General features: G+C 41.0%; 1 protein-coding gene across 1 annotated transcript; it reads right to left on the bottom strand.

Annotated features, from left to right (window-relative positions):
- Positions 1-404: 404 nt before the first annotated feature.
- On the bottom strand, positions 405-5,171 carry LOC144515449 (mRNA decay activator protein ZFP36L1). Its single transcript, XM_078246300.1, has 2 exons — positions 4,982-5,171; positions 405-3,604 (listed from the first exon to the last, which is right to left on the bottom strand). Exons 1-2 carry the CDS (start codon positions 5,033-5,035, stop codon positions 2,360-2,362), a joined length of 1,299 nt encoding a protein of 432 aa, XP_078102426.1. The 5' UTR covers positions 5,036-5,171; the 3' UTR covers positions 405-2,359.
- Positions 5,172-27,909: the final 22,738 nt, after the last annotated feature.

Here is a 27,909-nt window from a genome sequence, read left to right as displayed (position 1 = left end):
GATGCATTATTGTCCTTGCTGTCAGTCTGAGATATCAACTTCAGAGTGAAGCTACGTAATGCTTTTACTTTTTGCGTTGCGTGTGTGTATATACAGTTAACCCTCAACAGTGCCACTGGGGAGAATGATTGTGATCTACAATGAAAAACCATAAGTGACAGTTCGCTGGTTTCCTGCTTGCTTACTTCCTGCACCTTGCATCACAAAAGGTGTAAACAATGTTGCAAAGTTACTACAGCCAGCATAATGCATACAACCAGGCAGAAAGTTGAAGTCTCTTAACTCCTGCACTGTAGCATCAGCTATGCAAGGTTTCTGAGCCAATATGCCAAACAAGCCTGTATAGGTTTTACCTGTAGAGGATCATGTGTAACCCTGAGAAGGTAAATAAGCAAAACAGTCAGTTAAAAAAAAAAAAAAATCAAAAACTTTATTTCCAGTACAAAAAAGAAACCAAATATATTAAACTTGATACAAGCATTACCAAGTCAAAGTCCTCTATAAATACGTTAAAATAAATTAAAGAAATTAATTTACTAAAGATTATCACCTTTAACACTAAACAGGCCTCAAACATGTTGATGAAAAGGTAATTTTAAATAGACTAGTAACAGCACAGTGTCTGTTCTTCTAACCAACTACGTCATAAACACACAAAACAGCCAAGTAACATTGCTTTAACACACATACACCTTAACCCTACAACATGCTGGATCTCGCTCAGTAAGGCAAAGGATCTGGGTGCACAGTTCACATGCATGAGACCAGGAACGCTACACATTCATAACAGTACAAAGTCATAACAGGAAGAATTAATACTGACGGAGAGATGAAATTGGGTTGGGTGAGTCACAAAAACAAGAATATTTATCAAAAATGTAACACCAGTGCTGCCTGTGGACAAGGGAGGGGGGAAAAAAAACACTCCTGGGAATGTCTGTGTTCAAGATAATCTAAAATACAATTAGCACCACAAGTTTTTTGTAAGATAAATGCCAGAGATAAAACAGGACTTGAATGAAACATTCACGACTCGATTCAACTTTCCTTTTACACCAAGTGCCTTGCAACTCAAGCCAAGTTCAGATCATATCAGTTTACACAAAATAAGATGCAGAATACTGCGATGGCATCTTATTCTGGGTCCATCTTGGACTCTCAATATTGATGGATTTTCTGCAATGCCGTTTGTGCTGACACACTTCACATATCAAAGCCTAGAAAATGTCCTGCTTTTCCAGTTGGCAAGTCATACAGTTAATGATATGTCATGAACATGTGATTTGAGAAAGTATGATTAAAAGTAAAAGTATGATAAGCCCACTGGCTTTTCTGTTAAGTCCTCCTTCCTCCTCCTGTAAGGCAGGTTCAATTTGGTCATCAGGCATTTTACTGGTGGCAGTTTGTCAATAATGCACGAGGGACAGAAGAACACTTGTGGTCATCTTAACAACAAAGAGACCTGAACTCACTAACACTAGCTTACTTGACTAAATAAAAAGACTCGCACCCCTCCACACATCTCTCCTAACAAACCCACAAATACTGTTTCAACACATGACCTGGTAAATAACGCAACAGGCACTTCAGTTGTTTAAAAACGTAACATTCAGGTTCGAGCCCAGTGATCTAAACATAACCTCAGACTGTAGAGTTATGAGGAAAAAACTGTTTCACCAGCTTATAAACACAATACTGTGTACAGTTAATGGAAAAAAAAACAAAAAAAAACAATCAATTCCTAAACATTGTCTGTTCGTACCAGCATAATCAAAAACGTTTGAGCTACAAAGATGTCTTTGGCTTTCTCACATTCGTAAGATGTTGGTAAAATGTATAAATATAAAGGCTGTGGTTGGACTCAACAACAGGCGACACTGAGGCCAATCACACTGTGATTACAATATCTTTGTCGCAATTTTCGATCTCAACATATTATTTTGGTTAAGCATCACTTTTAGCACTATTTACCTTCTGTCTTAATATGTACGGTTTTGGTGGCAACACACATTTCAGTTACAGCATCACTGTGGCTTCCCTTACGCAGATAACAGTGACATTTTAACCACATATATCAAATAGGCAAATCTCTCTGTGCGTTCTTAGTCAGTCACCAAGTCTGTCTTTCCTTTGATGCCACACAGGTGCAAAGAACGTCTGAGCTGTCAGTCCAGTGGATGGGTGTGAGGGTATGTGTGCATTTATAGGGTTCTAGTGTGTGAGCACTGTGTGTGCTTGATCGTGGATGTGTGTGTGTACTGCATATATTGTGTCTCAAGAGTATCCCGGGTCTGCATGTGTGTGTCTGAATGTATGCAAATATGTATGTACGTATGTGTCCACAGCACACTGCAAATGTCTAAATGCAGAACCCAGTAGCATCTTCTGGAACAGAGAGCTGACTGAATACCGCCAGGCGTTTGCCATTGACTTCATTAATGCCACCACAGGATTCAGAGCCACTGAGCGAGCTAGCAGAGCTGCTTCCATCCTGGTCTGACAGAGAGGTGTAGGACAGGGATCGGGCACCCAGTGGCCCAGAAAAGACCACAGTAGCACTGGGACTCTGCCTCAGGGAAGGGGAGGCAGTCGGAGACAGCTCACATGGATAACAGCCGGAGTCTGGGGAAGGCAGGAATGGAGACCGGGGATCTACTGCAGTGGCCTGGCCCATGGGAGGCTGGAACTGGTGGGCAGGGGACGCCTCAAAGGCAGAGTCCATCTCCAGGAAGGCATGAGAAAGGAGGTCAGTAATGTCAGCGCAGGAAGGAGGAGATGCCGATGGAGCGCGTGTGAAAGAAGCAGTGCCAGGAGGAGGGTGAGCATTAAGGGCAGGTTGAAGGGCTTGCTGGGGAGCAGAGGGAAACCCAGCAAAGCTGAAGCTCTGTCGGACAAGAGGAGGTCTGTGCAAACGGAAGGAGGGTGGTGGCTGCTGGGGAATGCTTGAGGAAGAGGATGATGAGGAGGAGCGAGAGAAGGAGTGTTTCTTTTCTTCCTCATTGTTGTGGACAAAGTGGCAGCGCATGCCGTAGGGGCAGAAGCCGATGGTGTGAAACGTACGACACGGCTCAGTTTTGTATTTTGGATGTCTGTTGAGATCCCGCAGCTCATCTAGCCCGTGAGCAAACTGGCACTTGCAGCCATACTTGCACAAGCCACTCTCATTGAAGGATCGACACAGCTCAGTTTTATAGCGGGATGAGGAAGAGGAAACGGATGAGGTGGAAGAGGAGGAGCTGGTGTTCAGTGCAGTGTGGCTGATGTCACTTTGGGATTGCGTAATGTCGGTCCCGGGCCAGCCAAGACTCGTTGCTGTGGTGCTGCTGGTCTCTACCATACTGATGGAGCGCTGGGCAAGGAAGCTTGACTTCCCCCACTGGGTGGAATTAGCGAGCTGGGAGGGCAGAGAGCTTTCTGACTGCTGCCCCCACTGGCTGGAGGTCTGAAATGTACTCTCTGAAGGATCAGTGGGAAGGCACGAGAGAGACGAGAGGGAAAATGATATGTTGCTCCGTGGCTGACCTATGCACCCTGGTGTTGCCATTGCCAGACTGAGGGATGGTACTGGTCCGTTTTGCTCCCTCAAGTCGAGATTCATTAACTGCTGTAAATGAGAACAGACAACACAATTTTAGCATATATTTACTATTGAGTGATTCGTTGGGGAAAAAAATCCCTGTGCCATGTTTCTTTGTCCATCAATGATTTTACATTTCTATTCATTGACATCTGTTGACGTTTCCCTTAGAAACTATGGAACAATTAATGAACATTTGTGCTGTTGATTAACCATTGTTAGGATGTAATTGTTTTCAGTTTCCACGCTGAACACTACGGAAGTAACATGTGGCCAATGCATAATACTGTTTTTTCCTCCCAGATTTACCTAATTATCCAACATGTTGTCTACAGATGCATTAAGCTCATTGATTTTCCAGCTTTCAACTGTACACCCAGTGTAGAAAGCATTCTACCTGGTACACTTGTCATTGGGATTTCTGTTTTAATGTAAAAATGTGTTTTATGTCTGGCAGAATAAATTAATGTCTGGAGAACTTTATTCATGGATTAGGGATACTAAGTACCCACATACAGTTATACATGAAAACATTTGTCAAATATTTACTTTTGCATTATGAACTTCTGTCAACCCCTAACGTTACAGGTTTTTTAGTCATGCAATGCAGACACTACGACGTTAGGTGCAGGTACTTCAGTCAGCAATATGTCTGATGCGTTTTAAATCCACACTAACACGACCAAAAAAGTTTAACCTGGGATCTTGCACATACCTGCATCTTCTATTGTGATGAAAATAAGCAAGGACGAGATGATGTATATTTGTAATGTAGCGCATGAAGTAACGTTACAGTAAATCCCTCGTATTTCTAGAAAAATGAATGTTAGTTTGTTTACAACCTGCTTATACTTACTAGCATCCAATGTATTAAACACCCCTCCATGCTAGGAACGCAGCTTGACAACTTAAACTGTCGACTTTCTGTTGTTTCGAGCACAAGTTATATAGTTGTTAACGTTAGGTTGTCTACGGTAGTGTTTTTATAGTTTTTTATTTTTAGTCTACAGTTAATAAGCTACTGAGTTTACAAGTTGTACGTTAACCTGCCTGTCACCAGTGGTAATAAAACCTGGCTAGATCAACAACGTTAACGTTAGTTAGCTAACGTTAGTTAACTTAGTAACGTTAGACGGTTTAATTGGCCCATGTTATCAACTTCAACAACGGTCCCACTTTGTGACAAGTTTATGTCCATGCTTACATTTTAAGATCACGATAAAGCCACGGGTAGTCAATGCACGATAAATACAGGACAACAACAGTAGGCCATCCGCTAAACAACACTTGAAAAGAGCAAACAGCGTAAAGTTAGCAGTGTAGCTAGCTAGCTAACGTTAACCCCCACATGACCTAGCTAGCCAACTTTTGCGCCGCACAACTTTCTTTGCGCTTTTCGTTTACCTTGCACATCATCTCTTCCAGGTCAGCAAACTGGTTGAGGGGGAAAGATGGCATTTTGCTGCAAAGGTTTCTTCCGATCTTGTCTGCCCCCGCAGTGATAGACGTGGGCAACTCGCTGGCATGAGTTGGTCAGAAGTTTCCAGTTGTGTGTATGCAGTGCAAAACAAGCCCAAGACTCAGACCACGTGTGGATTTAAAACCGAACGCTGCTGTTAGCCACTCCCACGCCTCTGTGAGTCTGCCCAAAGTTGTTGTCACCAGAGCCAGCAGTCCTTGTCCCTGAACTGCATGTGTGTCCCCAGCTCGATGAAAAGTAGTTTTATCTAACCTATTTTTAATTCCTTAAGAAGAGCCATGGTTTCATTGTAGGAACACTATATTATGGTATCATTCTCTTTAGAGTGTAGCTATACAGTTAGCATCACGATTACAGTGCAACAAATAGGTAACGTTATATCATTTTTATAATACTTGCAGGTCCTTTTTGTTAACATTCTCCAGACTTTTTTTTCATCGTAATGTTACTTACTTACTTAATACTGTGTTCTCAGCAGCTGCACAATCAGCGAATAAAAAAAAATGCATGAATTAATTAATTTAGCTAACACAGGTCAACAAATAGCTATGCTCTTTGTCACACAGAAATATAATATTAGGTCTTTTTTGGTGAGCTTGCTGAAAAATACTGACCATAAAATCTGTTGAAGTTAATATATAGCTGCATACAATTTTGTCACCCAAACACAATGTTCCTCTGCTTTGCACTAGCACTTTGCTGATAAGTGCAGGCCGTGTCACTGATATCACCAGAAGTGTTGTCTTGTCTTGATATCATCCTGGTTATTAAAATAATTCGGCCTATTGCAATGTGCACTTTTAGCCATAATCCTGATACTTTAAGATAACGTCTGATGGCTGATCGCAGAATATGTTTTTCCCCAAATTATTTTAAGCCAGATAGTGACTCTTTATCAGAGGACACAGGATGTCCCACTGGGAGTAGCTAAAACAAACCAAAAAAAGGTTATAAAACAAAGGGAGCCACAAGAAATAAAAAGGCAACTGCAAGGACAAAAAAGCAACACATGGAGCAAACAGAAAGACTGAACACATGGGTGGAAAAGACAGGAGACAGCCTAGCCCCATGAGACAGACAAGGAGGAGTGAAGTCTTTGATTTCAAAGGTAGGCTAAAGGTGGATGTGTGAAAAATTCCACTGCAGAGCCATGAGGATATCTGACAGTCGTATTCACACACACACACACACACACACACACACACACACACACACACACACACACACACAGGTCTGCCAGAAGTGAAGTTGTCACACCTCTGGGATTGTAAGGATTGCAACAACATGCCCAGTAGCCTGACGAGTTGGCAAACATTTGGCTGCAACTACAGGGGAAAGAAACAGCTTTCAGTTTGTTCTGTACAGTTCAGTGCTTTCAGTGGCCGGATATAGGGGTTGGATTCTCACTGGGGCATAAACTTAAACTGAGAGTGTAAGCACGTATGGTTAGAATAAAAGGACTATTTTAAATAAAAAATAAAATAAAAAGTCTATATAAATACAAGTTTTGAGTTGTTCCCCCTCTCCCCCACTACGAGAAAAAAATATTATTGTTCTTGAAACCACCGCTTAAAACTCTTTAAAAGCCCCTTTAAAAAGATGAGTTCAGCTGAGAACAAAGCCTGCCGAAAAGCTTTGTTTCGGTCCAGCCAAGTGGTCCCATTAAAGGGTCTTATAGACTAGACACAGCCCAGCTGGCGCGTACAAGTGTCACGAAAACGCCCTTAGACATAAGATTCAACATTTGAATCTTGCAGTGGATCTTCATTGCACGTCATCCTTCTTTTCTGTCCTTTCGCTCTCTGCTGTCATCTTCCTAAAGAAATGGGCATCAATTAGTCAATCATTCAATCAATAAATTATATGTGAAACACTTAAAGGTCCAATATGTAATATATTTACTGTAATAAATCCAAAAATGACCACAATGCGTCATGAGATATTAAGGAAACATGCTAAGTTGAAATACTATCTTTTCTGACAACAATGCTAATGCCAGTATTTTCTCCTTTTGAAATTTCCGTTCCGTGACGGAATTTCTGTTTGTGTTTTGGCCTGTGTGTTGTTATCAACTGCCCAGTTTGACAGCCAGGCCGGGTTGCCAGATATACCTGTAAAAACGTAAACCCAGTGCGCTACAGCTGTAACGTTAGTACAGCCATGAAAGCAGCAAACAAACAAACAGGATCAACGTTGATAGATTCTACCCGACCCAAAATAAATAAATATTGGTAAATATTGGAGATGTATTTGAAAGGGAGACAGCTTAGAGCCCAAAAGGACGCCAAGTTAGCTAATTTCATCCTGAACAGGTAAGCATTAGCTTTAGGCTAATTTAGCATGACTACAAGGGACGGGCATTTTATGTCACTTCAACATTTGTGTACTCCCACTGAATTATATAGCGAGAGTACCCAAGTTAGTTACTAGCAAAAAACAATTGAGACACAGCCATTAAAGTGATCCCGACTGGTCCTGGCTAACACCACCATGCTAACCCTGCTAACGTTACAGGGGAACCAGGCAAGCGGCCACGGCTGTTTATAACGTGTAGCCTGTTCAGCGGCCGTAGCCGACAACGGTGAGTTATTTTAAGCCGCTGACATCATAATTCATCCTAAATGCATCTTGAGTGACATCTGAACAGAATAGTACATATTTGAGCATTGCAGTGGCTGCTTCCAATGTGCCATGTGCTAGAAAGAAAAAAAACTGCATTTATTCTGCATTGGTAAAGCAACTGTAATGGGTTTTTGTTGCAGAAAGACAAAATGCACACTAAAAAGTGGGTTATGCACTTTTTCATTCTGGATTTGCAATTCTGATTGCACAATACATATGCATTTTGAAGTATTTTTGGGCATTTTTTTGACAACAACGGTTGTCATTAGAGAGGTGACAGAAAATCAGGGGAGAGGAATGACATGTAGCAAAGGTCCCCGGCTGGAAATCGAACTGTGAATACTATCACAACCGCCAGGCCACCATGACGCCCCACATATGTGGACAATGTTTCCAGGATCCCAGTGTACATTTTGGCTGGGTTCACTCCTGTATTTCAATGTGTTCAAAGTGTGTGAACAAGGCCTAATTATATTGCGACTGACCTTTGGGTGCTAATCAGCCACTGCCCTAATTGGTTCATTGTCTTAAGAGGTTGGCTCTGTGTGTTTGTTTTTTGACCCTGCGATGAAGACCACCACTGTGAACAACAAGCCATTAGCAAGATGTCAACAACATGAGTGCCTTGAGGTAAGCAGACCCTTCTGTTAATTTGGTTAAGTAAACAAGTGTTATCTATAAACAAGCTATTTGGTCCGCGAGTGGAGTTTACTTCCATAAACAAATCCCTTTTGGGTGAGCTGGGGATTACTGGGAGTAGAGAGAGACGGGGGAGTTTTCTGAAGGAAAGGGGGAGGGGGGAAGGGAGGAGAAAGGAGGAGAGATATTTGAACAAGAGTTCTTGCTTCTGGTTGAGTCCAGCTGGGCTAGAAGGCCTTTGGAGCACAATGAGCTCAATGAGCTGCAGAACCAACTAACAAACTAATGGCCCGCCCTCTGTGACTCTACCCCCGTACACACACACACACACACACGCACAGACACACACACACACACACACACACACACACACACAGAGTGCAGTGAATGGGTGGGATAGAAGGGCTTGTTAGGAGGAAGGAGATGGGGGTGAGGAGAGGGATGAGGGGGCAGAATTAGGGGCTATTTAGAAGAAACGGGAAATGAGAGGAAGGGATTAGGAATCAGAGGAAAGAGATGGGTTTGTGAGACTGAATCTACAACAAGGTTTATCTACAGATTTGAGATTAATCAACCAGATGCATAAAGATGGGTCATGGGATGCGTTCCTTTGCTTCGTCACGATCTTCCTGCAGTGAAATAATTAGCCAAGTCATTAGAAAAGTATTTGCTGATTCAACATCTGCTTGATATTTGAAGAGATTTACAGAGGTGACATTGCACCGTGGGGTTGCCCCGAGACGACGGTGTGTGTGTGTGTGTGTGTGTGTGTGTGCGTGCGTGTGTGCGTGCGTGTGTGTGTAAAACTGAGAATGGCAGATACTCACACAACCGATTGAAACTCTCATGATTAAGTGAAGTCATCCTCTACAGCCCCACACAGGCATCTTCAGATAAAAGGCTACTATTGCCATTGAAATATTAAGGAGAGGGGAGGAGGGGTCTGTGGACCTGATGAACATCTGCTCCTCTTTTCCTCCCCTTTTCTTCATCCCCCCCTTCACTACCTTCATTCACTCACAATGTACCCTCTGCCCCATTCACACAGTGTGTGGGGTGTGTGTGTGTGTGTGTGTGTGTGTGTGTGTGTGTGTGTGTGTGTGTGTGTGTGTGTGTGTGTTTACAGAGAGCCTTTGGGATCCACAGAGAGAGTTTGGGATTTAGGAAGAAGGTTTCCCTGGTGGCAGTGAGCTTTTAGCAGTTGGTACCCTCAGTGTAAGTAGTATGTGATGTAATCAATGGCACCACCTTTCCATCCAATCTTAGCATCTATTCTGTGGCAATCCAAAATGTTATAAGTTATACTGACTGTCATTGGTAGGAAAACATATAGTAGTAGTAGTTTTAATAATAGTTTTAAAGGATATTTTCTGTAAAAGCATACTTACCAACACAGAAATGATACCATACTATTAAGAAAGTCTGTCAAATGAAGTAAAGGGCATTATATCAAACCATTAACTTAAAGGCACACCACCTCGCTAATGAATTGACATGATAACCCGAGTGACTGCACTAGTGTAGTTATGCATAAATACATAAGACTACTGTGGCTCTCTCTGTTTAATGCACATACGTCCCCGCACACGCACACATGCACACAGATCCAGAAATGCACAGTAGGGTTCTACTCACAGGGCAGAGGTCATAACCTGACCTTTGAACTCTGACATCACCTCCTCCCTCACTCGCCCACTGGAATTCACTCCTGTGGATTCAATTAGAAAGCTCCAGAGAAGGAGAGCAAGAGAGGAGGACATATAATGTTTTAAAACAAGATAACAGTGACACATGTCTGCAGAAGGTGTAGCAATGGAAAAGGAGACAATGACTGAGTGTTAGAGAGTGATAGAGGTCAGAGGAGGTTCAGATCAGTTCTTTTTACTCATTTGTTTTGGATGAAAGTGTCAAACATACATACATACAGACATACTGGGGGTACACTATGTGACCTTGTATTACCTTGTTGACAGTTGCTGTAAAAATAAAGTTTCAATGCCTTTCCGTGATATTTTACACAATAGTGTGCTTCCAACTTGGTGGAAAGGGTTTGGGAAAGGCCATTTTCTGTTTCAACATGACAATGTTCCCAAGCACAAAGCATGGTGTTTAGAGAGGTAGTTTTCGTAGTTGCGGATGAACTTTTCCAGAGTCCTGACCTCATGCCCATTCAATATTTTTGGGATGAATTGGAACATAATATTTACATCCTGTATGATCAAACTGAGATCTTGTTCTCATGTGCTCTATTCTACTGCCCTCTGCTGGATTAAGATTGCAAATCAACATCACAACCATTGATTGTACTGTCAACAAGCTACACAGTGAGATCTGATTGTGAAAACCGTATTATATAGGATTGGACCCAAATGATTCACAGGATTGCTTTTGATGTATTATATAATCATAAAATGACTACTGTGCACTAATGAGGCAGTATCTGAGGTAATGTTAATTCTGCACACCAGGGGTGGGAGTAACATTAACTCTTCTACCTCCTATTCTGCAGCCAAGTTATTTAATGGTGTTGCACCCACCGCTGTGTCTATTGTTTTTATGGTAAAATTTGGTAAAATGACTGTTTTTGTCAATTGGGTCTGGTGACTTTATAGACAGCATAGATAAAGGATTCATGCTTAATTTGAGCTACCCATTTTATCATTTTGTTTAATTGTCAACGTTTTGTCTCATATTTTCAGGGTGCAGGTATAGCTAGGTATTAAGTACTTTTACTTGAGTACAATATTCTAGTACTCTTTCCATCCTTGCTGTACACACAACTCTTGAATTATATTGTAAAGTGCTTTATCAAAGTGCTTTGAGATTCATTTGAGCTGTTTTTAAGAAAAGACATTTAAGTAGATTTGTAATTTAACCATCAGGTTGTTAAAAAGTATTAAAGTAACACTTCCAACTTGTCAAAGATCATAGGCCTACATGATTTTATTGCCACACAGAAAAGTTGCTGTGTTATATTTTATGTTAGAATTGTTATTGGTGATTCATATATATGTAAAGAGATTATGTGCATTTGAATGAACGTCATTGCAAATACATGTATGTAAAACACCATACTGCAATTTACAATTCCTCTGTATGTGTGATTCACCAGCGAGGGGAGCTGTTACACCATTTCCAGTTAGTTTTATGGACTTCACTGAGTGGATTAGACTAATTTGGCTAATTCAGTTTCTGTATAAAGACATAAGAAACACCATCAGGCTATATATGGGTATTATGTGTATTTATTTTTTCATGTCTGTGCTGCATACTACTATATACATGAAACAGGTCAATTTGTTGAGACACATAGAGAAAGAGGCCGGGAGCCAGAGCTGTGAATAAACACAGACACTGGTAGGAATTTACACAACCCTAGTCTGAGGAAGTGAGCCACACAACAGTGTGTGTGTGTGTGTGTGTGTGTGTGTGTGTGTGTGTGTGTGTGTGTGTGTGTGTGTGTGTGTCTTTTTTAAGCAACAGTTCCTGGAGATCCTCATGAACCTAAAAAACAAAAAAATAAATCTTTGTTGCAATAACACAGATATTGTTCATCACTTTGTGTTTCTGTTTGCCTTATGTGTGACAAGAAGGAACAGCAAAGCCTTAAAAATGGGTAGTTTATTCAGAAAACAGGAAACATATTTATATAAAGGGAATGTGATCAGAGATTTCCAACGAAAGATAATTTCGTCTTAAGCTCATTTTCTAAGCAAAGTATGCGATTCAGGAGAAATTCATTTTGGTTAGAGGGAAAATGGAGTCTTGATGTTTTAAATGAATAGCAGGAACATGCTGAGACAGAAAGAGAGATGTAAGGGATAGGGGGAGGCAGAGAGGAAGAGAGGAGAGAGGACAGCAAGAAAACTAGGGAGAGGCAAAAAGTGTTATAATAGTAAATGAAATAGTTCCTTTTTAAATTAATTGTATGTTTTAAAATTCAAGAAAGCCAAATAAAAATAAAAATGCATGTGTGTGTGCCCATAATGTAAAAGAGACAAACGGAGAGAGAGAGAGAGAGAGTGTGAGTGGGCTCTGTGCATTTCAAATATTCTACCTTGAAATCAATGTGAAAGACCATTTGAACAGTTTGTCCTGGTGTTCTCATAGCAAGTTTAGTAGAAAAAAATCCTGCCCAAAAGAGAATTTACTTAACTGAAATGTCAAAAATAATTGAACCTAATTTGTATAAATCTTCTTAAGTAAAAACTCAGAAAGGGATTTATTTTTTTAATTGCCTCAGGCTTAAAGAGAAACAAGATCACTAACGTAAAAAGTGCAGAGTGATGTCAGGTGTTTGGATACTGAAATGCAGTCAAACGCAGAACAAGCGTCATAAGGAGCTGTGTTGCCACATATTTATTTATTGAAGCTGTTTAAAAGGGGAACATAGACAGAACATCATATCTGCTACTCTGCAGTGTCAGGCATTTTTTTGTGTGTAAAATTCCCCAAGGTTTATTGGTTTTGTGTCAGGGCTGCTGAAGCCGAGGAAAACCTATGACATCATCAGATGTGCAGTTTTTGTCACGACTAAAAGAAAACAGGAATGTTTAGTCCTGTTACATGCCAGGCAAATCCTTTGGTCATTTAGGTGAGATGAAACTGTGATAATAATGAGATGTTGGGTGTGCACGTTCCTTATCAGATTACATGTAATGACAGACACGTCTGTGGATGCGTCAGAGTCTCTAAACCTGTAGTTCAGAGTGTGTTGAATCCCAGAATCTGGTATTTTTTAAACTTACATAACATGTTTATACTCAAAGTAAATAGAATTGAGTGCATTTAAAAAACAAAAAACAAAAAAAAAAACAGGAGCACAATTATTTTCTTTTGGCAGTGTTGTGTGACACATACTGGATGTTCTTGCTGCACAGAGGTATTTGTGTACAGATAATGAGGCCCCCTTATGCAGACCAAACAGTGGTTTTTAAACTGCTTTCCTGCTTCTTTAAAATGATCTCAGTACAGAATATAATATTAAACTGATTGAACTGATGTGTGTTCATCTTAAAGCCTTGTTGTAAACAAGACATTTCCATCATAATGCGTAAGGGGTCTTAATATGTGTATTAATGTCCATTTCTTCTATCAAAAAATGTTAGGCTTCAGCTCCTGGATAGCTCAGTTGGTAGAGCAGGCACCCATATATTGAGGTTTACTCTTCGACGCAGCAGGCCGGGTTCAACTCTGACCTACAGCTCTTTGCTGCATGTCATTCCCCCTCTCTCTCCCCTTTCATTTCTTCAGTTGTCCTGTCATTAAAAGCCTAAAAATGCCCAAACAATAATCTTAAAAAAAAAAGATATGCTTCAACACATATATTTTAGCATTTATCTGGCGGTATGCCCGTGTGTAGCTCATGCAGTGTTGCCGCTATAAGGCTAACTAGCTTATGTGTATGTTATCACTGGGTTTATGTTTGCATAGTTGTGTGCACACGTACTTTTCAGTGTTTGACCCTAAGTGGTGCAGCAGGTTTGGTCATTTATTTTCTGGTGGAATGTATGTTTATAACTCCTTCAGTGCAATGTCATTTTTTGTTTTGATGTATTTTTCTCCCATAAGATACAACCTCTATTCATGTCAGCTGTGACTTCTTTCTATCTTCTACCTTCTGCTTGTGTGACATGATATTCTCTATACATAATGGCCACAGAGTGTGTGTGTATGTTTGTATGTATAATAACAACCTGAAAAACAAACATTTTATTTAACCCAAGTCGAATAGTAATGTTAAAATATTAGCTGATATGTGGATGTGAGCGTCAGTGTGTCTGGGATGATTCCCAGTCTGTATATTCACGCACAGCGCTCATCCAACTGTATCCAGGCAACATATCATAATATTGATTAGTGTGTTTGATCAGAGGGATATTGATGGATCTGGAGCCTCATATCATCATCATCATATCCTTTCTTTTATTTATGTACTGGTATCCAGAGAACGTACTCATATGGGTGCATTTAGGTGTATTTTTCCTTCATTTCCTTATAAGAGTTGGGATGTAGGCTATTTGCCCGTGTCTGCATCGTACATCCCTGTGTGTGTGTGTGTTTGTGTAATTATAGGTTAGGGTTTCTTATAGAAAGTGTTTGTTCCACAACTGTTTCCTGTGACAACTTCCCCCAGTAGTTTCCATGTTTTGTACCAACCTACATGTCTGTCGACTGCCTGTGAATCATGGCAATTGTTTCATGATGTTAGTGTCCTTTTAAAAATGCTTATGTTGTCATGAAATTCAATGTGTAGACCAAATGTATCCCTCCCTGTCCAAGATGTCTCCCTGTGGAAATGACCAGATGTACATGTTAACCATTGTTACAGCCTTATAAATACAAGATTATTGTAGGCGCTCATCCAAAACCGGCTAGATCTGCTGCACAGCAGTAAAGGTTGCTCATTAGACCTCTTTGTGATGACCACATGCTTGGCAAAGAAATATCTAATATTTACGACTAAGACTTGTACATATATGTACAATTAATTACTTTATTTGTGACAGTGATGACAGAAATTACTACACAAACATTCACATTTGGTTTTTGTTTGGGAGCGTCTCTAGGTGATGAGTGCTCTAGCCAGAGTAATGTAAACATTATGTCATGGTGAATTGGTGTGTGTGTGTGTGTGTGTGTGTGTGTGTGTGTGTGTCTGTGTGTTTGTGTGTGTGTGTGTGTGTGTGTGTGTGTTTGTGTGTGTGTGTGTGTGTGTGTGTGTGTGTGTGTGTGTGTGTGTGTGTGTGTGTGTGTGTGTGTGTGTCAAGCTAAGGTAAAAGCATACCCAGAGACTCGGCTATAGTCTCCTGAGAGGAGAGGAGAGAACGCACACCTCTGGGAACAACCATCATGAAAATCCCCAATCAGTTGTTTTCCCATTGCTAACTAGTGCTCATTAATACTTTGTTAGGCTGCAAGCCAAACACTCTGCCCAGCATCATCAGAATCTCTGCTTCCTCTTTTTACAGCCGTCAATACTGCTAAACCACCTCCCAAAACAAGTCACTTCCCAAAAGCTGTACGCATGCATAGATGTACCCTGTCATTTGAAACTTCCCAATATGAGCTTGATCAGCTCAGAACCACATGTGGTTGTTGGCTGTGGGAGATGGGGTGGATAGGAGTGGGGATACATTAAGTGTGACGCTGTAATAATTGTACTGTTTGCTGCATGAGAAGTCTCACAATTACACAATCTAGTGCAATCCAATACAAAACTCCTGAAACAGAACTGAGCATGTGAAGGTAGTATTTTATTGAAACAGAGAGGTGTTGATTGAACCATATGGTTTAAAAAAAACACCGTAGTTTATCTTTATCATGATAGGGTAAATATATTGGAGTAATACATGAAAGTTCATTCTTGACCTTGGGATCAGTATTTGTGTCAAAACAATCTCAACTCAAGGTGTACTCACCATTCTTTTCCTGTGCTTTCAACCACATGTCATGAGCTTCATCAGCCAATCAGTGGTTGTTGTCATGTGACTGACGTTCCACACTTAGGTCACATTATGACACGTGAGCCAGTTTCATTTGCTGATATCCTCTCCTCTCCTCTCCTCTCCTCTCCTCTCCTCTCCTTTCTTACTTTCCTCTTATCTCCTTTCCTCTCCTCTTGTTTCCTCTCCTCATTTCTTTTCCTCCCCTTTACTTTCTCCTCTCCTCTCCTCTCCTCTCCTCTCTTCTCCTCTCCTCTATGTTTCTGTGATGCTTATTTTCACAAGAAGGAATTTTGCTGGTCTCTGCACTGCTAGTGTCACTTTGGTATGTATTCCTGGGAGGGAAGCCAAGGCTAAACACATACGCCATATCCATTCCTTTCCTTTCAATAACCAAACTAACCACACACACACACGCACACAAACACACACACACACACACACACACCTCGCTAACCACTTCATTTTCTGCCCACCTGTATAAACATAGCAGTGTGTATATGTGCATATGTGTGGGAACTGGGAACGTTTCCTCACAGAGAGGCCTATTGTCCTCCAGGCAAAGATGTGTGTGCTGTGTCATGAATTGGCTGGGCGGCCACAAGCCCAATGCTGATTTTAGCTTAAAACTAAAACACTGGACCTAAAACAAACACGTCCACTGACAAGAAGCAGCTGAGCTTTAATAGTGCTCCCTCAGCATCAAGGCTTGGGTGTTTCTGAGGATCAGGACGTGAATCACAATGTCTAAAAAGCTGTGACCCATAGAAAATATTGTCACAGAAAATGAGCATATTGTCTGCTGTAGAGGCGGCTATTTAGATAAGAGATGATGCGGGTGAATATGTAAATGGAGAAGAAGAACGAAAAAAACTAACTCCAGGCAACAAATCAATTTTTAATGTTCTCTGATGATGTATAATATTTGTGTACATCACTAATGTTTGAATAAATTAGGTTTTAGGTCCGTTTTCAGTGATTTCAGTAATGATCTGATAAATAAAACAAAAAGAATTTGCTTTTGAGGAATTGTACTATTTTTCCAACATAGCCAGAGTCAATCAAGCTCACAGATGCATTGCTATTTATGTGCTTTTGGGAAATATTGAATTGTGTGACAAGCTGAATGACCTAACCTAGTATGTAGAATTTGGTTGCTTTCCGGTTTACGAGCTAAACAGTCAAATCTGGCATTGGTCATTATGTCATTTTATGACAAACTAAAAAGTTGGCTACATCAGCAACCTGTGCCAACGGCGTCACGTCCGTCACATTGCATTAGTCAAAAGCAAAATGGCAGCGTGATTAACATAATATTGTTTGTTTATAAACAGACTAATGGAGCCACTAGTGTCTGACGTAGTATTTGTTTACTGAAAAATTCATGTGTTTTTTGGGGTGACGTCTGACCCCCTGGATGTAGACTGTGGGTATAGGCCTGCCATTGGCCAGCTATTTGGGCTGGCATTCTCTTCCCCTTTTGCTATTTCTGCTATCTATTTTGCAAAGGCACCGTCGCTGCATCCAGGCCTTAGTGCCCATTGGTTTAAAGAAAAACAAAAAAGCCATAGCATTTTTTCCCCCATTAGCAGAATGATAATAATGGATGCTTTCAAACCTTTCTTTAGCGCTGACACAGCGCTTTGAAGATAGGTCTGGCTACGGAAGAATGGGTAGGAAGAGACGAGATTTGGCAGTATGACCAGTATGGCAGTATGGATTTGAAGCAGACGAAAGAGGTGAGCCGAAAAACGTAGACATAGGCTGCATCTCATGGCCCTTATTTGATAGCTCATCGACTCCTCGGTCCTCGGCTGAACCGGAAGTTGTTCTGTCCCTCCTTGATGAAGGCCATCTCAAAGCTCTTACTTCTGACCTGAGGACCAAGGAGCAAGCATCGAGGAGGGATCATCGAGAAGCTATAGGCGAGGATACACGAGAGCAGCCTTCCCGAAAGCTGTGCAGCTGAAAGAGTTGCTAACTCCGCCCATACAGCTGACAAATTCATGTGACGCTTCAGAGGAAAGGATGTCTCATCCCTCTAAAACACATTTGCTCATTGCCTCTCTCCTCCCATGATTTCCTCACGTATCTCCTGTGCCTCCTCGGTGGACGGGACTAAGGCGCGAGGAAGGGAGGCAAGTGGAGGACTCGCGGAGGCAATTTAAGGGCTATGAAATGCAGCTATAGTCCTGCTGATCATGGTGCCGCTTCACATTACCACCACCATGTAGACTGGAGTCACTACACTCTTATATTCAGTCTCATTATGTTAAACTTTGGAGCGGCTGCTGACACGTGTGACACCTAGAACACAAAATTCGGTATATCGGTCCGGTGTTTGGCTAAATATCAATCCAGTTTGAAATTGTTTTACACTAGCCCAACCCTACCAGTATGGTGTATTTGCTTTGGTGTAAACCTACAATAACTTGAGGGCAGCGGAAACAGGATGTAAACAGTAAATTGACATATTATCACCTTATGAAGTTGATATGGCGAATGTGTTAGCAAATAGTTGCTTACTATTATTATTATTTACACACGTCCAGGAGACATTTGGCAACATTGTTCAATCAACATGTTTTTTGTCACCTAATAAATCTGAGTCTTCTACTCTCCCTCTGACTCTGGTCTTGTCTCCACCAACTCCTGAGAAAATGATATGGGTCTTTAGCTGCTAAATGCTCCATTATCAGCTATTCACTATGTTATGATATTAGGCTAGGTCTTTCAGAAAGTGGGCAGGGTCAGACTGACATGTGCAGATATGAGGGGTGTGATCCATCCATCCATCCATCCATCTTCATCCGCTTATCCGGGGTCGGGTCGCGGGGGTAGCAGCTCCAGCAGGGGACCCCAAACTTCCCTTTCCCGGGCCACATTAACCAGCTCCGACTAGGGGATCCCGAGGCGTTCCCAGGCCAGGTTAGAGATATAATCCCTCCACCTAGTCCTGGGTCTCCCCCGAGGCCTCCTCCCAGCTGGACGTGCCTGGAACACTTCCCTAGGGAGGCGCCCAGGGGGCATCCTTACCAGATGCCCGAACCACCTCAACTGGCTCCTTTCGACGCAAAGGAGCAGCGGCTTTACTCCGAGCTCCTCACGGATAACTGAGCTTCTCACCCTATCTCTAAGGGAGACGCCAGCTACCCTCCTGAGGAAACCCATTTCGGCCGCTTGTACCCTGGATCTTGTTCTTTCGGTCATGACCCAGCCTTCATGACCATAGGTGAGGGTAGGAACAAAAACTGACCGGTAGATTGAGAGCTTTGCCTTCTGGCTCAGCTCTCTTTTCAGTCACAACGGTGCAATAAATTGAATGTAATACCGCACCTGCTGTGCCGATTCTCCGACCAATCTCCCGCTCCATTGTCCCCTCACTCGCGAACAAGACCCCAAGGTACTTGAACTCCTTCACTTGGGGTAAGGACTCATTCCCTACCTGGAGAAGGCACTCCATCGGTTTCCTGCTGAGAACCATGGCCTCCGATTTAGAGGTGCTGATCCTCATCCCAGCCGCTTCACACTCGGCTGCGAACCGATCCAGTGAGTGCTGAAGGTCACAGGCCGATGATGCGATCAGGACCACATCATCTGCAAAAAGCAGCGATGAGATCCCCAGCCCACCGAACTGCAACCCCTCTCCACCCCGACTACGCCTCGATATCCTGTCCATAAATACTACAAACAGGATTGGTGACAAAGCGCAGCCCTGGCGGAGGCCAACTCTCACCTGAAACGAGTCCGACTTACTGCCGAGAACCCGGACACAGCTCTCGCTTTGGTCGTACAGAGATTGGATGGCCCTGAGAAGGGACCCCCTCACCCCGTACTCCCGCAGCACCTCCCACAGTATCTCCCGGGGCACCCGGTCATATGCCTTCTCCAGATCCACAAAACACATGTAGACTGGTTGGGCATACTCCCAGGCTCCCTCCAGGATCCTTGCGAGAGTAAAGATCTGGTACGTTGTTCCACGACCAGGACGGAATCCGCATTGTTCCTCTTCAACCTGAGATTCGACTATCGACCGAACCCTCCTTTCCAGCACCTTGGAGTAGACTTGGAGTAGGGGTGTGGTGTGTGACTCAATTAAGGCCAACAAGACAAACGTGTTGGATGCAATCAGGCCAGCGAGCAAAACTGGGAGTTTTATTCAGATGAAAAGAGAACATCAGATTATTTAAGTCTATGTACCTTGTGTATGTTGAGTTACTTGCAGTTCTGTTACAATGGGTGGGAAGAGGTGATAGCACATACAATACCCTACTGTAGCGATTCAGTGTCAGCATTATCAAGTATCAAAGCAGGACCAACCAAAAATCATCAAGACCTAGTATATGAAATATTGGTTACTTATTCAAGGTTCGCCAATCAGGGTAAACATGTAGTCTTCATGTGGGCACCTGCACATACAGGAATTCTAGGAAATGAGAGAGTATATAAGTTAGCAAAGGAGGCAGTCAAGAAAGGAAATGTAGAAATTACACACTGTCAAAGTCGGAGGGGAAAAGCTTGGTATGGGGGGGAAGTATCCAAACAGTGGCAACAATAGGGATATTGGGATAGTGCGGGAAAAAGGAGACTTACATGCAATACAAAATAGAGTAGGAGGAGTGAAAAACAGTGGGGCTAACAGAAAAGAACTAGTAATTATCAGTGTAATTAATAATTGGTCACAGTAGATTGAACAGTACACTTTTTATAATAGGAAAACACCCAACTGGCCACCGCAGTCAGTGTGAAGAGAAGGAAACAGTGGAGCATGTCCCGATTTCATGCGGGAAGTTTATACAGGGGTCGCTCAAGGCGGCAGTCATCGAGTCGAAAGGCCAGTCTTTAGATGCGAACACAACAACTTCATGGGTGAGTCAGTTTGATACGAACACAAACCCCTCCAGAAGTAGGAAAGAGTTGCAGTCAGGCTAGTTAGTCTAATTCCCGTGTTAACCTCAACACGCAGGGAAAAGGAGACAGGGTTTAATGTTAGCGGCCAATTTAGCCGTTAGTTGCGGTGTTCTTTGTTGTTTAACGAGCCCAGTTAGCTAAGCTGTTTGTAACGGCTAGCTTTGTCTGAGTGCCTTTTGAACCAAAAGAGTAAAGTTGTGGAAAATAAGATAAAAATAATGTTTGTACGCTTGAATGCTTTGTAGAGAAATTCTCTATGGTTTCGTCACCATGAGCGACCCCATTCATAATACACATAGTCCTTTGATCCAATGTTGGTATAAAATGACTGCAGCCTAAAACTGAATTCTGAGACATAAATAAGGCATCCATGACATTCTACTTTGACTAAAATACAAAAAAGTACAATTACTCAAAACATTAACTAGTTTCCGTAAACTGATTTGAAATGTTGCCTGAGCATCATGAACTGTTAAGACCAAAGGACGAGAAAATAAAACTGGTTTTGATAACACTGAACACTGTGTTAATGGACTTTGGTCCTAGGGATAAGAATTTAACTATTACAACAATTGGTTTCAAATTGACAAAATACACTAATAACTTTACAAATACTGTAGTATTAGTATGCTATGCTAGTATGTATACTAGTCCACACTCTACACTGTAAGTGCCTATCCATACAACTATTACTTTCAGGTAAAAAATCCATTATACTATCTATAGCCAATCATGATAATTCAAATGAAGCCTTTTGATCACATATATGTGATAGAAATATGAATTGATTTACATACTTTCCAGTTTAAAACCAAACTAAGCCTCTCCTCTGGTAATGAAGCTTTTTTTATTCTCATGTGCAGGTCCCACATCTGGTGTTAATAAACACACTGACGCAGTGCTAAACTTTTTAATACCATATTAAGAAAAGGACATAAAAACAGGAAGTGTGAAATCTAAAAGGAGAAGCATGTACCGAGTGTAAGCATGAACAGGAAGCGTGCAGTGAACAATGTATGGGCTAGCTAGTTGTGAAAGATTGACTTTAATAACACAAACAGATGTGAAACTGTCTAAAGGGACTTTCTTCTCATGCCCAACACCCCGATATGACTGATCAGACCAGGCCTACAGTTTATGAAAGTCTGACAATAGGACACAAATCAGATCTAATAGACTTACTCACATATGTGTTATAATATGTACCTCGAAGTGGTTCTCAAACTCTTTTTTTTTACCCCTGAAGTGGGGGGAGAGGCATTACAGAGGCAGCACACAACAATGTGGGGGAGGGGGTTGGGGTGATATGTGAAGTAGATCTAAAGTTGAAGGACTCTTAATCATGTGGTAACAATAAACAAGCATGAGTGTTTTCACTTCAGCATGTTTATCAAGATTTGGTTTAGCACAATGTATTCAGACAGTAGAATGAAATGTAAAGCACAAGATGGATTTACTTGCAAATGCATCAGTTAAAGCCTAAGTCAAAGAATATGACAAAAATGATCTTGCTCTCCATTCACGATCAATGTAGCGGGGAAGACCATTGAGTAATCTCTAGCAGCTTGGGCGAAGTTTAACTTGCATTTACACACAAACTCATATAAGGGTGTAAACAAAACCATGTTGCTAATGTTCTTTTTGATGCAATTTACTTAAAATATGATTAGTTTTTTCTCAATATTATCATGGTTTATAAAAATAAATTGGTGTAGTGCAGTGAATAGTTCTTTTCTGCCACTAAAATCTGACGACATGCCCTGGGGAATGAAATAGCATCTGAAGAACCATTGTATCAATGACTGTTGAATTGTGTGAATACAGTATATTGGTGCACCTTTCATGTCTTAATAAATTAGTTCAAACTCTGGTATGATCAGAGCTTACAGAAGGCTGCCATCCAAGTTATACACCTTGTTTTTTTTTTTAATCTGCGCAACAGCCCATGGGTGCTGTTTCTGCTTTTCAGATCAGATCGTACATACTCATCTAGATTCACTTCTTGTTCTGTAAAAAGGACGATCACAGCAATTAGATTATAATATATGTAATAGCTTTTCTTGTGGATGAGTATTTTCTTCACGGGTCTCCTCATTTTTACGTGCAATGTTTTGTTAACCTCAGTGAAAATGTTGTACGTTTTTCAACATAACTGTGTATGTATGACGCACAGCACAGGTATCCTGAGAAATTTTTCTTTTTTCAAGACACATTAGAAACTTCATAAAAGGTGTTCCTGTGAATCGGAAATGGAGAACTTTGTCATGAATTCCTCCAGGTCTACCGCCTGTGCCAAATCACACCAGCCAGTGAAAGTAAAAGTTGAGAGAGGAAGAGTGGAGTGAAAGGAAAAGAGAAGTGGTCAGGAAGGCTAGAAGGGGGGAATTCAGGGATTTTTTTCTGCCTTCTTGGAGTAGGAGTAAGGGACGGGGGGGTTACCAACTCCTCTCCACCTTCCTCCTCCTCCTGTTCCCTGCGTTTGCGTCACAAGTCGGGGGTTGAGGGGGAAGAGGGCAGGGAGGAGGAGTTGATTGAGCTCTGTAGCTGAGGAATGTGGCAGAGAGAGAGAGAACATGGCTATAAAAGGATAGCACTTCCACTCTGTTGCTGTGATGTCACTACTTAAATATTTCCTCCTTCCTTCCCTGCCAAGACTGACTTAGTGACGCTGCTATTTCTTTCTAATTTCTCTGGGTCTCCCTCCTCCCCTTCTAGCCAAATACGTAGGTAAATATGTAGGTCAGCATAGGGGGATGTTTGCTTGGGGGGAATGATGGATAAGGAGATAAATCTATGCACTGCAGGTCATGTATCATGTTTCCAATGTTTAACATATCAGCCTCTCATGAATTATACTACATTCTGCTTTTTCCCGGAAAAGGAATTTGAACATTAAAGTTGCATTCTGCCCATTTCAGTCTATTAGCTATGCACTTAGAATACAGGTAGATAAGAAGCTTAGTCATCTCTCATATTCAGTTAGCTGATACTCTTTATAGTCAAGTCATACCTCGTATTAGTTAGAGCTGGGCAATATATCGATATTATATCGATATCGTGATATGAGACTAGATATCGTCTTAGATTTTGGATATCGTAATATAGTAATAAGGCATAAGTGTTGTCTTTTCCTGGTTTTAAAGGCTGCATCACAGTAAAGTGATGTCATTTTCTGAACTTACCAGACTGTTGTAACTGTTCTATTATTTGCCTTTACCCACTTGGTCATTATATCCACATTACTGATGATTATTTATCAAAAATCTCATTATGTAAATATTTTGTGAAAGCACCAATAGTCAACTGTACAATATCGTTGCGGTATCGATATCGAGGTATTTGGTCAAAAATATCGTGATATTTGATTTTCTCCATATCGCCCAGCCCTAGTTAGTTACTGCTCTGTATTGATAACATGTGATGAGATAAATGGATCCTGTTACAGTAATAGCTTCCTTGTGTAAAATTTGATATTTAGGGGGGAAAGAAATTAATTAATTAATTAAAACATTTAAACAAAAACTCGAAACAGCAATCAGCGCCGGGTATTCAAAATGAATACAACTGTGACTATACAATAAAAAGCTAAGGTCTAGCCAAGCTTGAGCTATGCTTGTACATAAGAGCCTGTAGCCATTAGTGGAAGAAGTTTCTCATTTAATTTTTTAAATAATAATAAGAAATTAACTTAATTTAACATCTTTCCGAATTAGAGTTAGCCAATTAATTAGAAAATAAAGGACAATACATATTTAACAACTGACATTCCCAAATCCTTACTTTTGTCAGTTATTTAGATGTAGGCCTTACTTTGATCTACTACTTCACACACCAACGCGCCTTGACCCTCCCCCTTCTGATTATACGTGAATGTGAATCATAGTGGTGACTCAAAACTTCAATCTGTGGACGTTAGTCATCAGCACCGCGCTAAGCATCATGGGAAACCCCTAACATCTTGAACAGTGGAGGGCAGTAATGCAGCATTAAAGCGGACGTGAACTGCAGTTAGATTCTTCAGAGCTCGGCGCTTGTCGTTAGTTTAATGCTGCCATATTTCTGTCGGTGTCTGTCTGATTCTGACTTGCATCTTGTTTAACACTGCTGTCAAGTTAGCCTACCACTCTTTTTCGAGGCCACTCCAAACTGCAGGAAAATCCCAAATGAAGAGGGGTTTTAGGAGGAGTATTGGGTCAAAGCTCAAATGATCTGTTTCTAAGTATTTTAAGGTGCATTAACCTCCAAGTTTTTATCTTTTCCAAGAACAAAAACAGGTAGTGCTTTCCAATGACCTAGTTAGCAAAGTAGAAGTTACATAACGTGCTCCGTCACTCTCTGAATGGTTGACGAAGGTTTGGAGTTGACAGATTACTCAACCGTAATGTGTAGTCTGCATGTTATGACAGAAAGAGAGGGAGAAGTTTTTAGGAGCTGTAAAAAAAATTCAAGGCTGAAACCTCACTGAATACACACACACACACACACACACACACACACACACACACACACACACACACACACACACACACACACACACACACACACATTTTGCAGGTAGGAATGTGACTGTGTGTGATGTTTCTGCATGATTTATCCAATCTTGGTTGCTGATCGCTTCAGGGTGAAAAGTTCCAGCAGAACTGGCCTGACCAGCAGCAAAGTTGAAAACAGATTGCAGGCAGAAATTCCTCCTTTTACCTGGTGAAAAGAACAAATTTATAGTCTTTACCGCCTTAAATTATTTTCTCACCACACTGAAGTTTCACCTTTTCTTACTTGCTTTTTATTGCACTTTTAATCCCTCTTGTCCCTCCCTTATGGCTCAGTTTTTGTTTCTTACCTGCTCAGTTCACAGCCAATTAAAGTTTGAAAAGGTTAACTCATCTTCTACCTACCCTTACCTTGCTCTAATTTGTCCCTCCAGAACAAACACTCTGCTGTTTGTTAGCAGTTATGACATGCATGGATGCCTGTTTGTTTTGTCCTTTTGTAACTGTTGCTTACGTTTCTTTTGAATAAGGATCTCTGTCTCTTTCTCACCTTTACACAGTATGTAATTGCTTTAATAAATCTCCACCCAGATTAGATTTTATCTTGTGTGTGTGTGTGTGTGTGAGAGAGAGAGAGAGAGCTCAGGTGACTTGGGCAAAGAAAGCAGCTTTGTGGTTGATTATTAACAGTTCCACAGGGAACTGTTGAGTTGAGGGAATGACCTGTTGCAGTGGTTGAATAGCAATGGTGGTTGAAACAAAAGATAGGTAATGGTGAAATTAATACTTTTAAATTGAAAATTAAGAGCTTAAACTGTGATGAGTGAGTGAGTTTCATCTGATTCAGTGCCACTGAGGATTTTCAAGTGATCTTGAATCTATCTGTTGTTCTACAGTATTTCGTCATGTAAGACCTTTGGAGTTTGGTGAACTTTAACCAGTCTGGGGTGAGAACAGGCTGGGGAGTTAATATTTGTGAACACAAACACACACTGATCCATTCTTTTTGTCTCTTGCTGTTTACACTTTGTGGTCATTGTCCATCGCCATAGCAACACATCCTGCCATTGGTCCAAAGACACAATGCACAATTGTGGCCATAGCTGAGGTTTACTGAGTTTCTAAAATCTAGTCCTTAAAGAAATCTCAACCGGTGTGTTGCTCATATTTTTTAAATCAAGTATATTTCAGCAGTACAGTACATAATAAAAATGGAAAAGCTATGATGATATAATTTGTTTCAATTTGACTATTAAAAGCTTACCAGCTATTTTTCTGTTTGTGCTAAATGTGTCCTGTCATAGGCAATGTGTTACAGGAGTTTACCAGTTGTCATATGGAAATTTAAAAGAGCTTTAAGAGAGAATTTCCGATTACAGGACATCTGTGTATATACATATGTGCATAACTGTTTATCAATTTTAGGCCCACATAACACTTAGCATAGACCTAACAACATGAGGTAGACATTAAAGTGGGTGAAAGTACCACTAAGGATGTAGTTTGGGTCCTTGTTTTGGACTAAAGAGAAAAAAAGTTTTGTTGTCTGAAAGTACTATGGTGTACTATATATATATATATATATATATATATATATATATATATATATATATATATATGTTGTGTTCACACTTTATTATTACACATGAACCAAGTATTGAAAGTACTTTTTCTGACTGTTCTCCTCCACTGTGCCTTGTGAGATTTTTCTATCCTGTCTGGTGGTCAAAAGCAAAACAAAGCAAATAAAGAAATAATTGACCATGAGCTGAGACGGCAACTGGCTTTCATCTGCCATAAACAATGATTGACACGTGGAGACAAGGGACAGAAACGCATATGCTGCAGTATGATGAGGAGAATGGGATGGGTTGGAATAAATAAGGTGTGGGTGGATTAGGGGGTGTTTAGGTTGGAGACCCTGGTGAAGTATTAATTTTTGCATAGTTTTCTAATGTACTACTGAATTTCACTACTTTATTGTTTCTGTTTCACTTACAGTTGGCATGCACAATGTGTATGCCATTGTATGTGTGTCTGCATATATTATTTCTTACATTACTTCCCTGCACAAGGTGTAGGCATGCTATTGTATATGTGCGTAGTATGTGGTGGAATTACCATAATACTAAAGAATTGTACTTTTGTTGTTTTTTATTCTTAGGGGCCATCCACACGGAAACACTTTTTGGTATAAACGCATGTGTTTAGCATTGTTTTGGCCGATCGTCCAAACAAATCGAACTTGCGTATCGATGATGTCATCGCCACACCCCTCAATGTCTAGCCTTCGACCTCTTATCCCGTGACGACGTCTCATAACAACAACAATTCACTATCGGTCCACACAAACGATTCTGGTTTCCTTGCACTAGCCATTTTCGTAGTCTTCTTCTTGTGTTTGGTTTCTTCTTCTACTGTCTGTTTGTATACAGCTCGCAAGCTTTACGTGCATGCTCTGCCTCTTCTTCTCCATTTTTGGTGAATTACTGTAACAGACACAGCGCCACCTATAGGCCTGGAATATGAAGTAGTGTGTTGAGTCATTTACAAATGGATCCGTTTGGACGCAACTATTCTTGAAACGATGCCAGGGAAGACAGGGGAAAAAAAGATTGTTTTGGTAGGTGTGGACGTGGCCTAAGTTATGAAGTAATACATAATTGATCACAAAAATATGAAAGGGGAAATGGTTGATGTGAAAAAGTGTTTTACTTTTTTTTTCTTTTTATTGAAGAACTTCCT

Source organism: Sander vitreus, chromosome 3 (genome assembly GCF_031162955.1).
Source record: "Sander vitreus isolate 19-12246 chromosome 3, sanVit1, whole genome shotgun sequence".
NCBI classification, from domain to species: Eukaryota; Metazoa; Chordata; class Actinopteri; order Perciformes; family Percidae; genus Sander; species Sander vitreus.
Note: the sequence above shows the minus strand (reverse complement) of the source record. Positions and strands in the feature narration are given on the sequence as shown.

Excerpts from the sequence above, each read along its gene's own strand:
- LOC144515449 (XM_078246300.1), bottom strand. The coding sequence starts at position 5,035 with ATGCCATCTTTCCCCCTCAACCAGTTTGCTGACCTGGAAGAGATGATG. Across the intron at positions 3,605-4,981 it reads TGGAAGAGATGATGTGCAAG|CAGTTAATGAATCTCGACTT; the intron begins GTAAACGAAAAG and ends TCTCATTTACAG.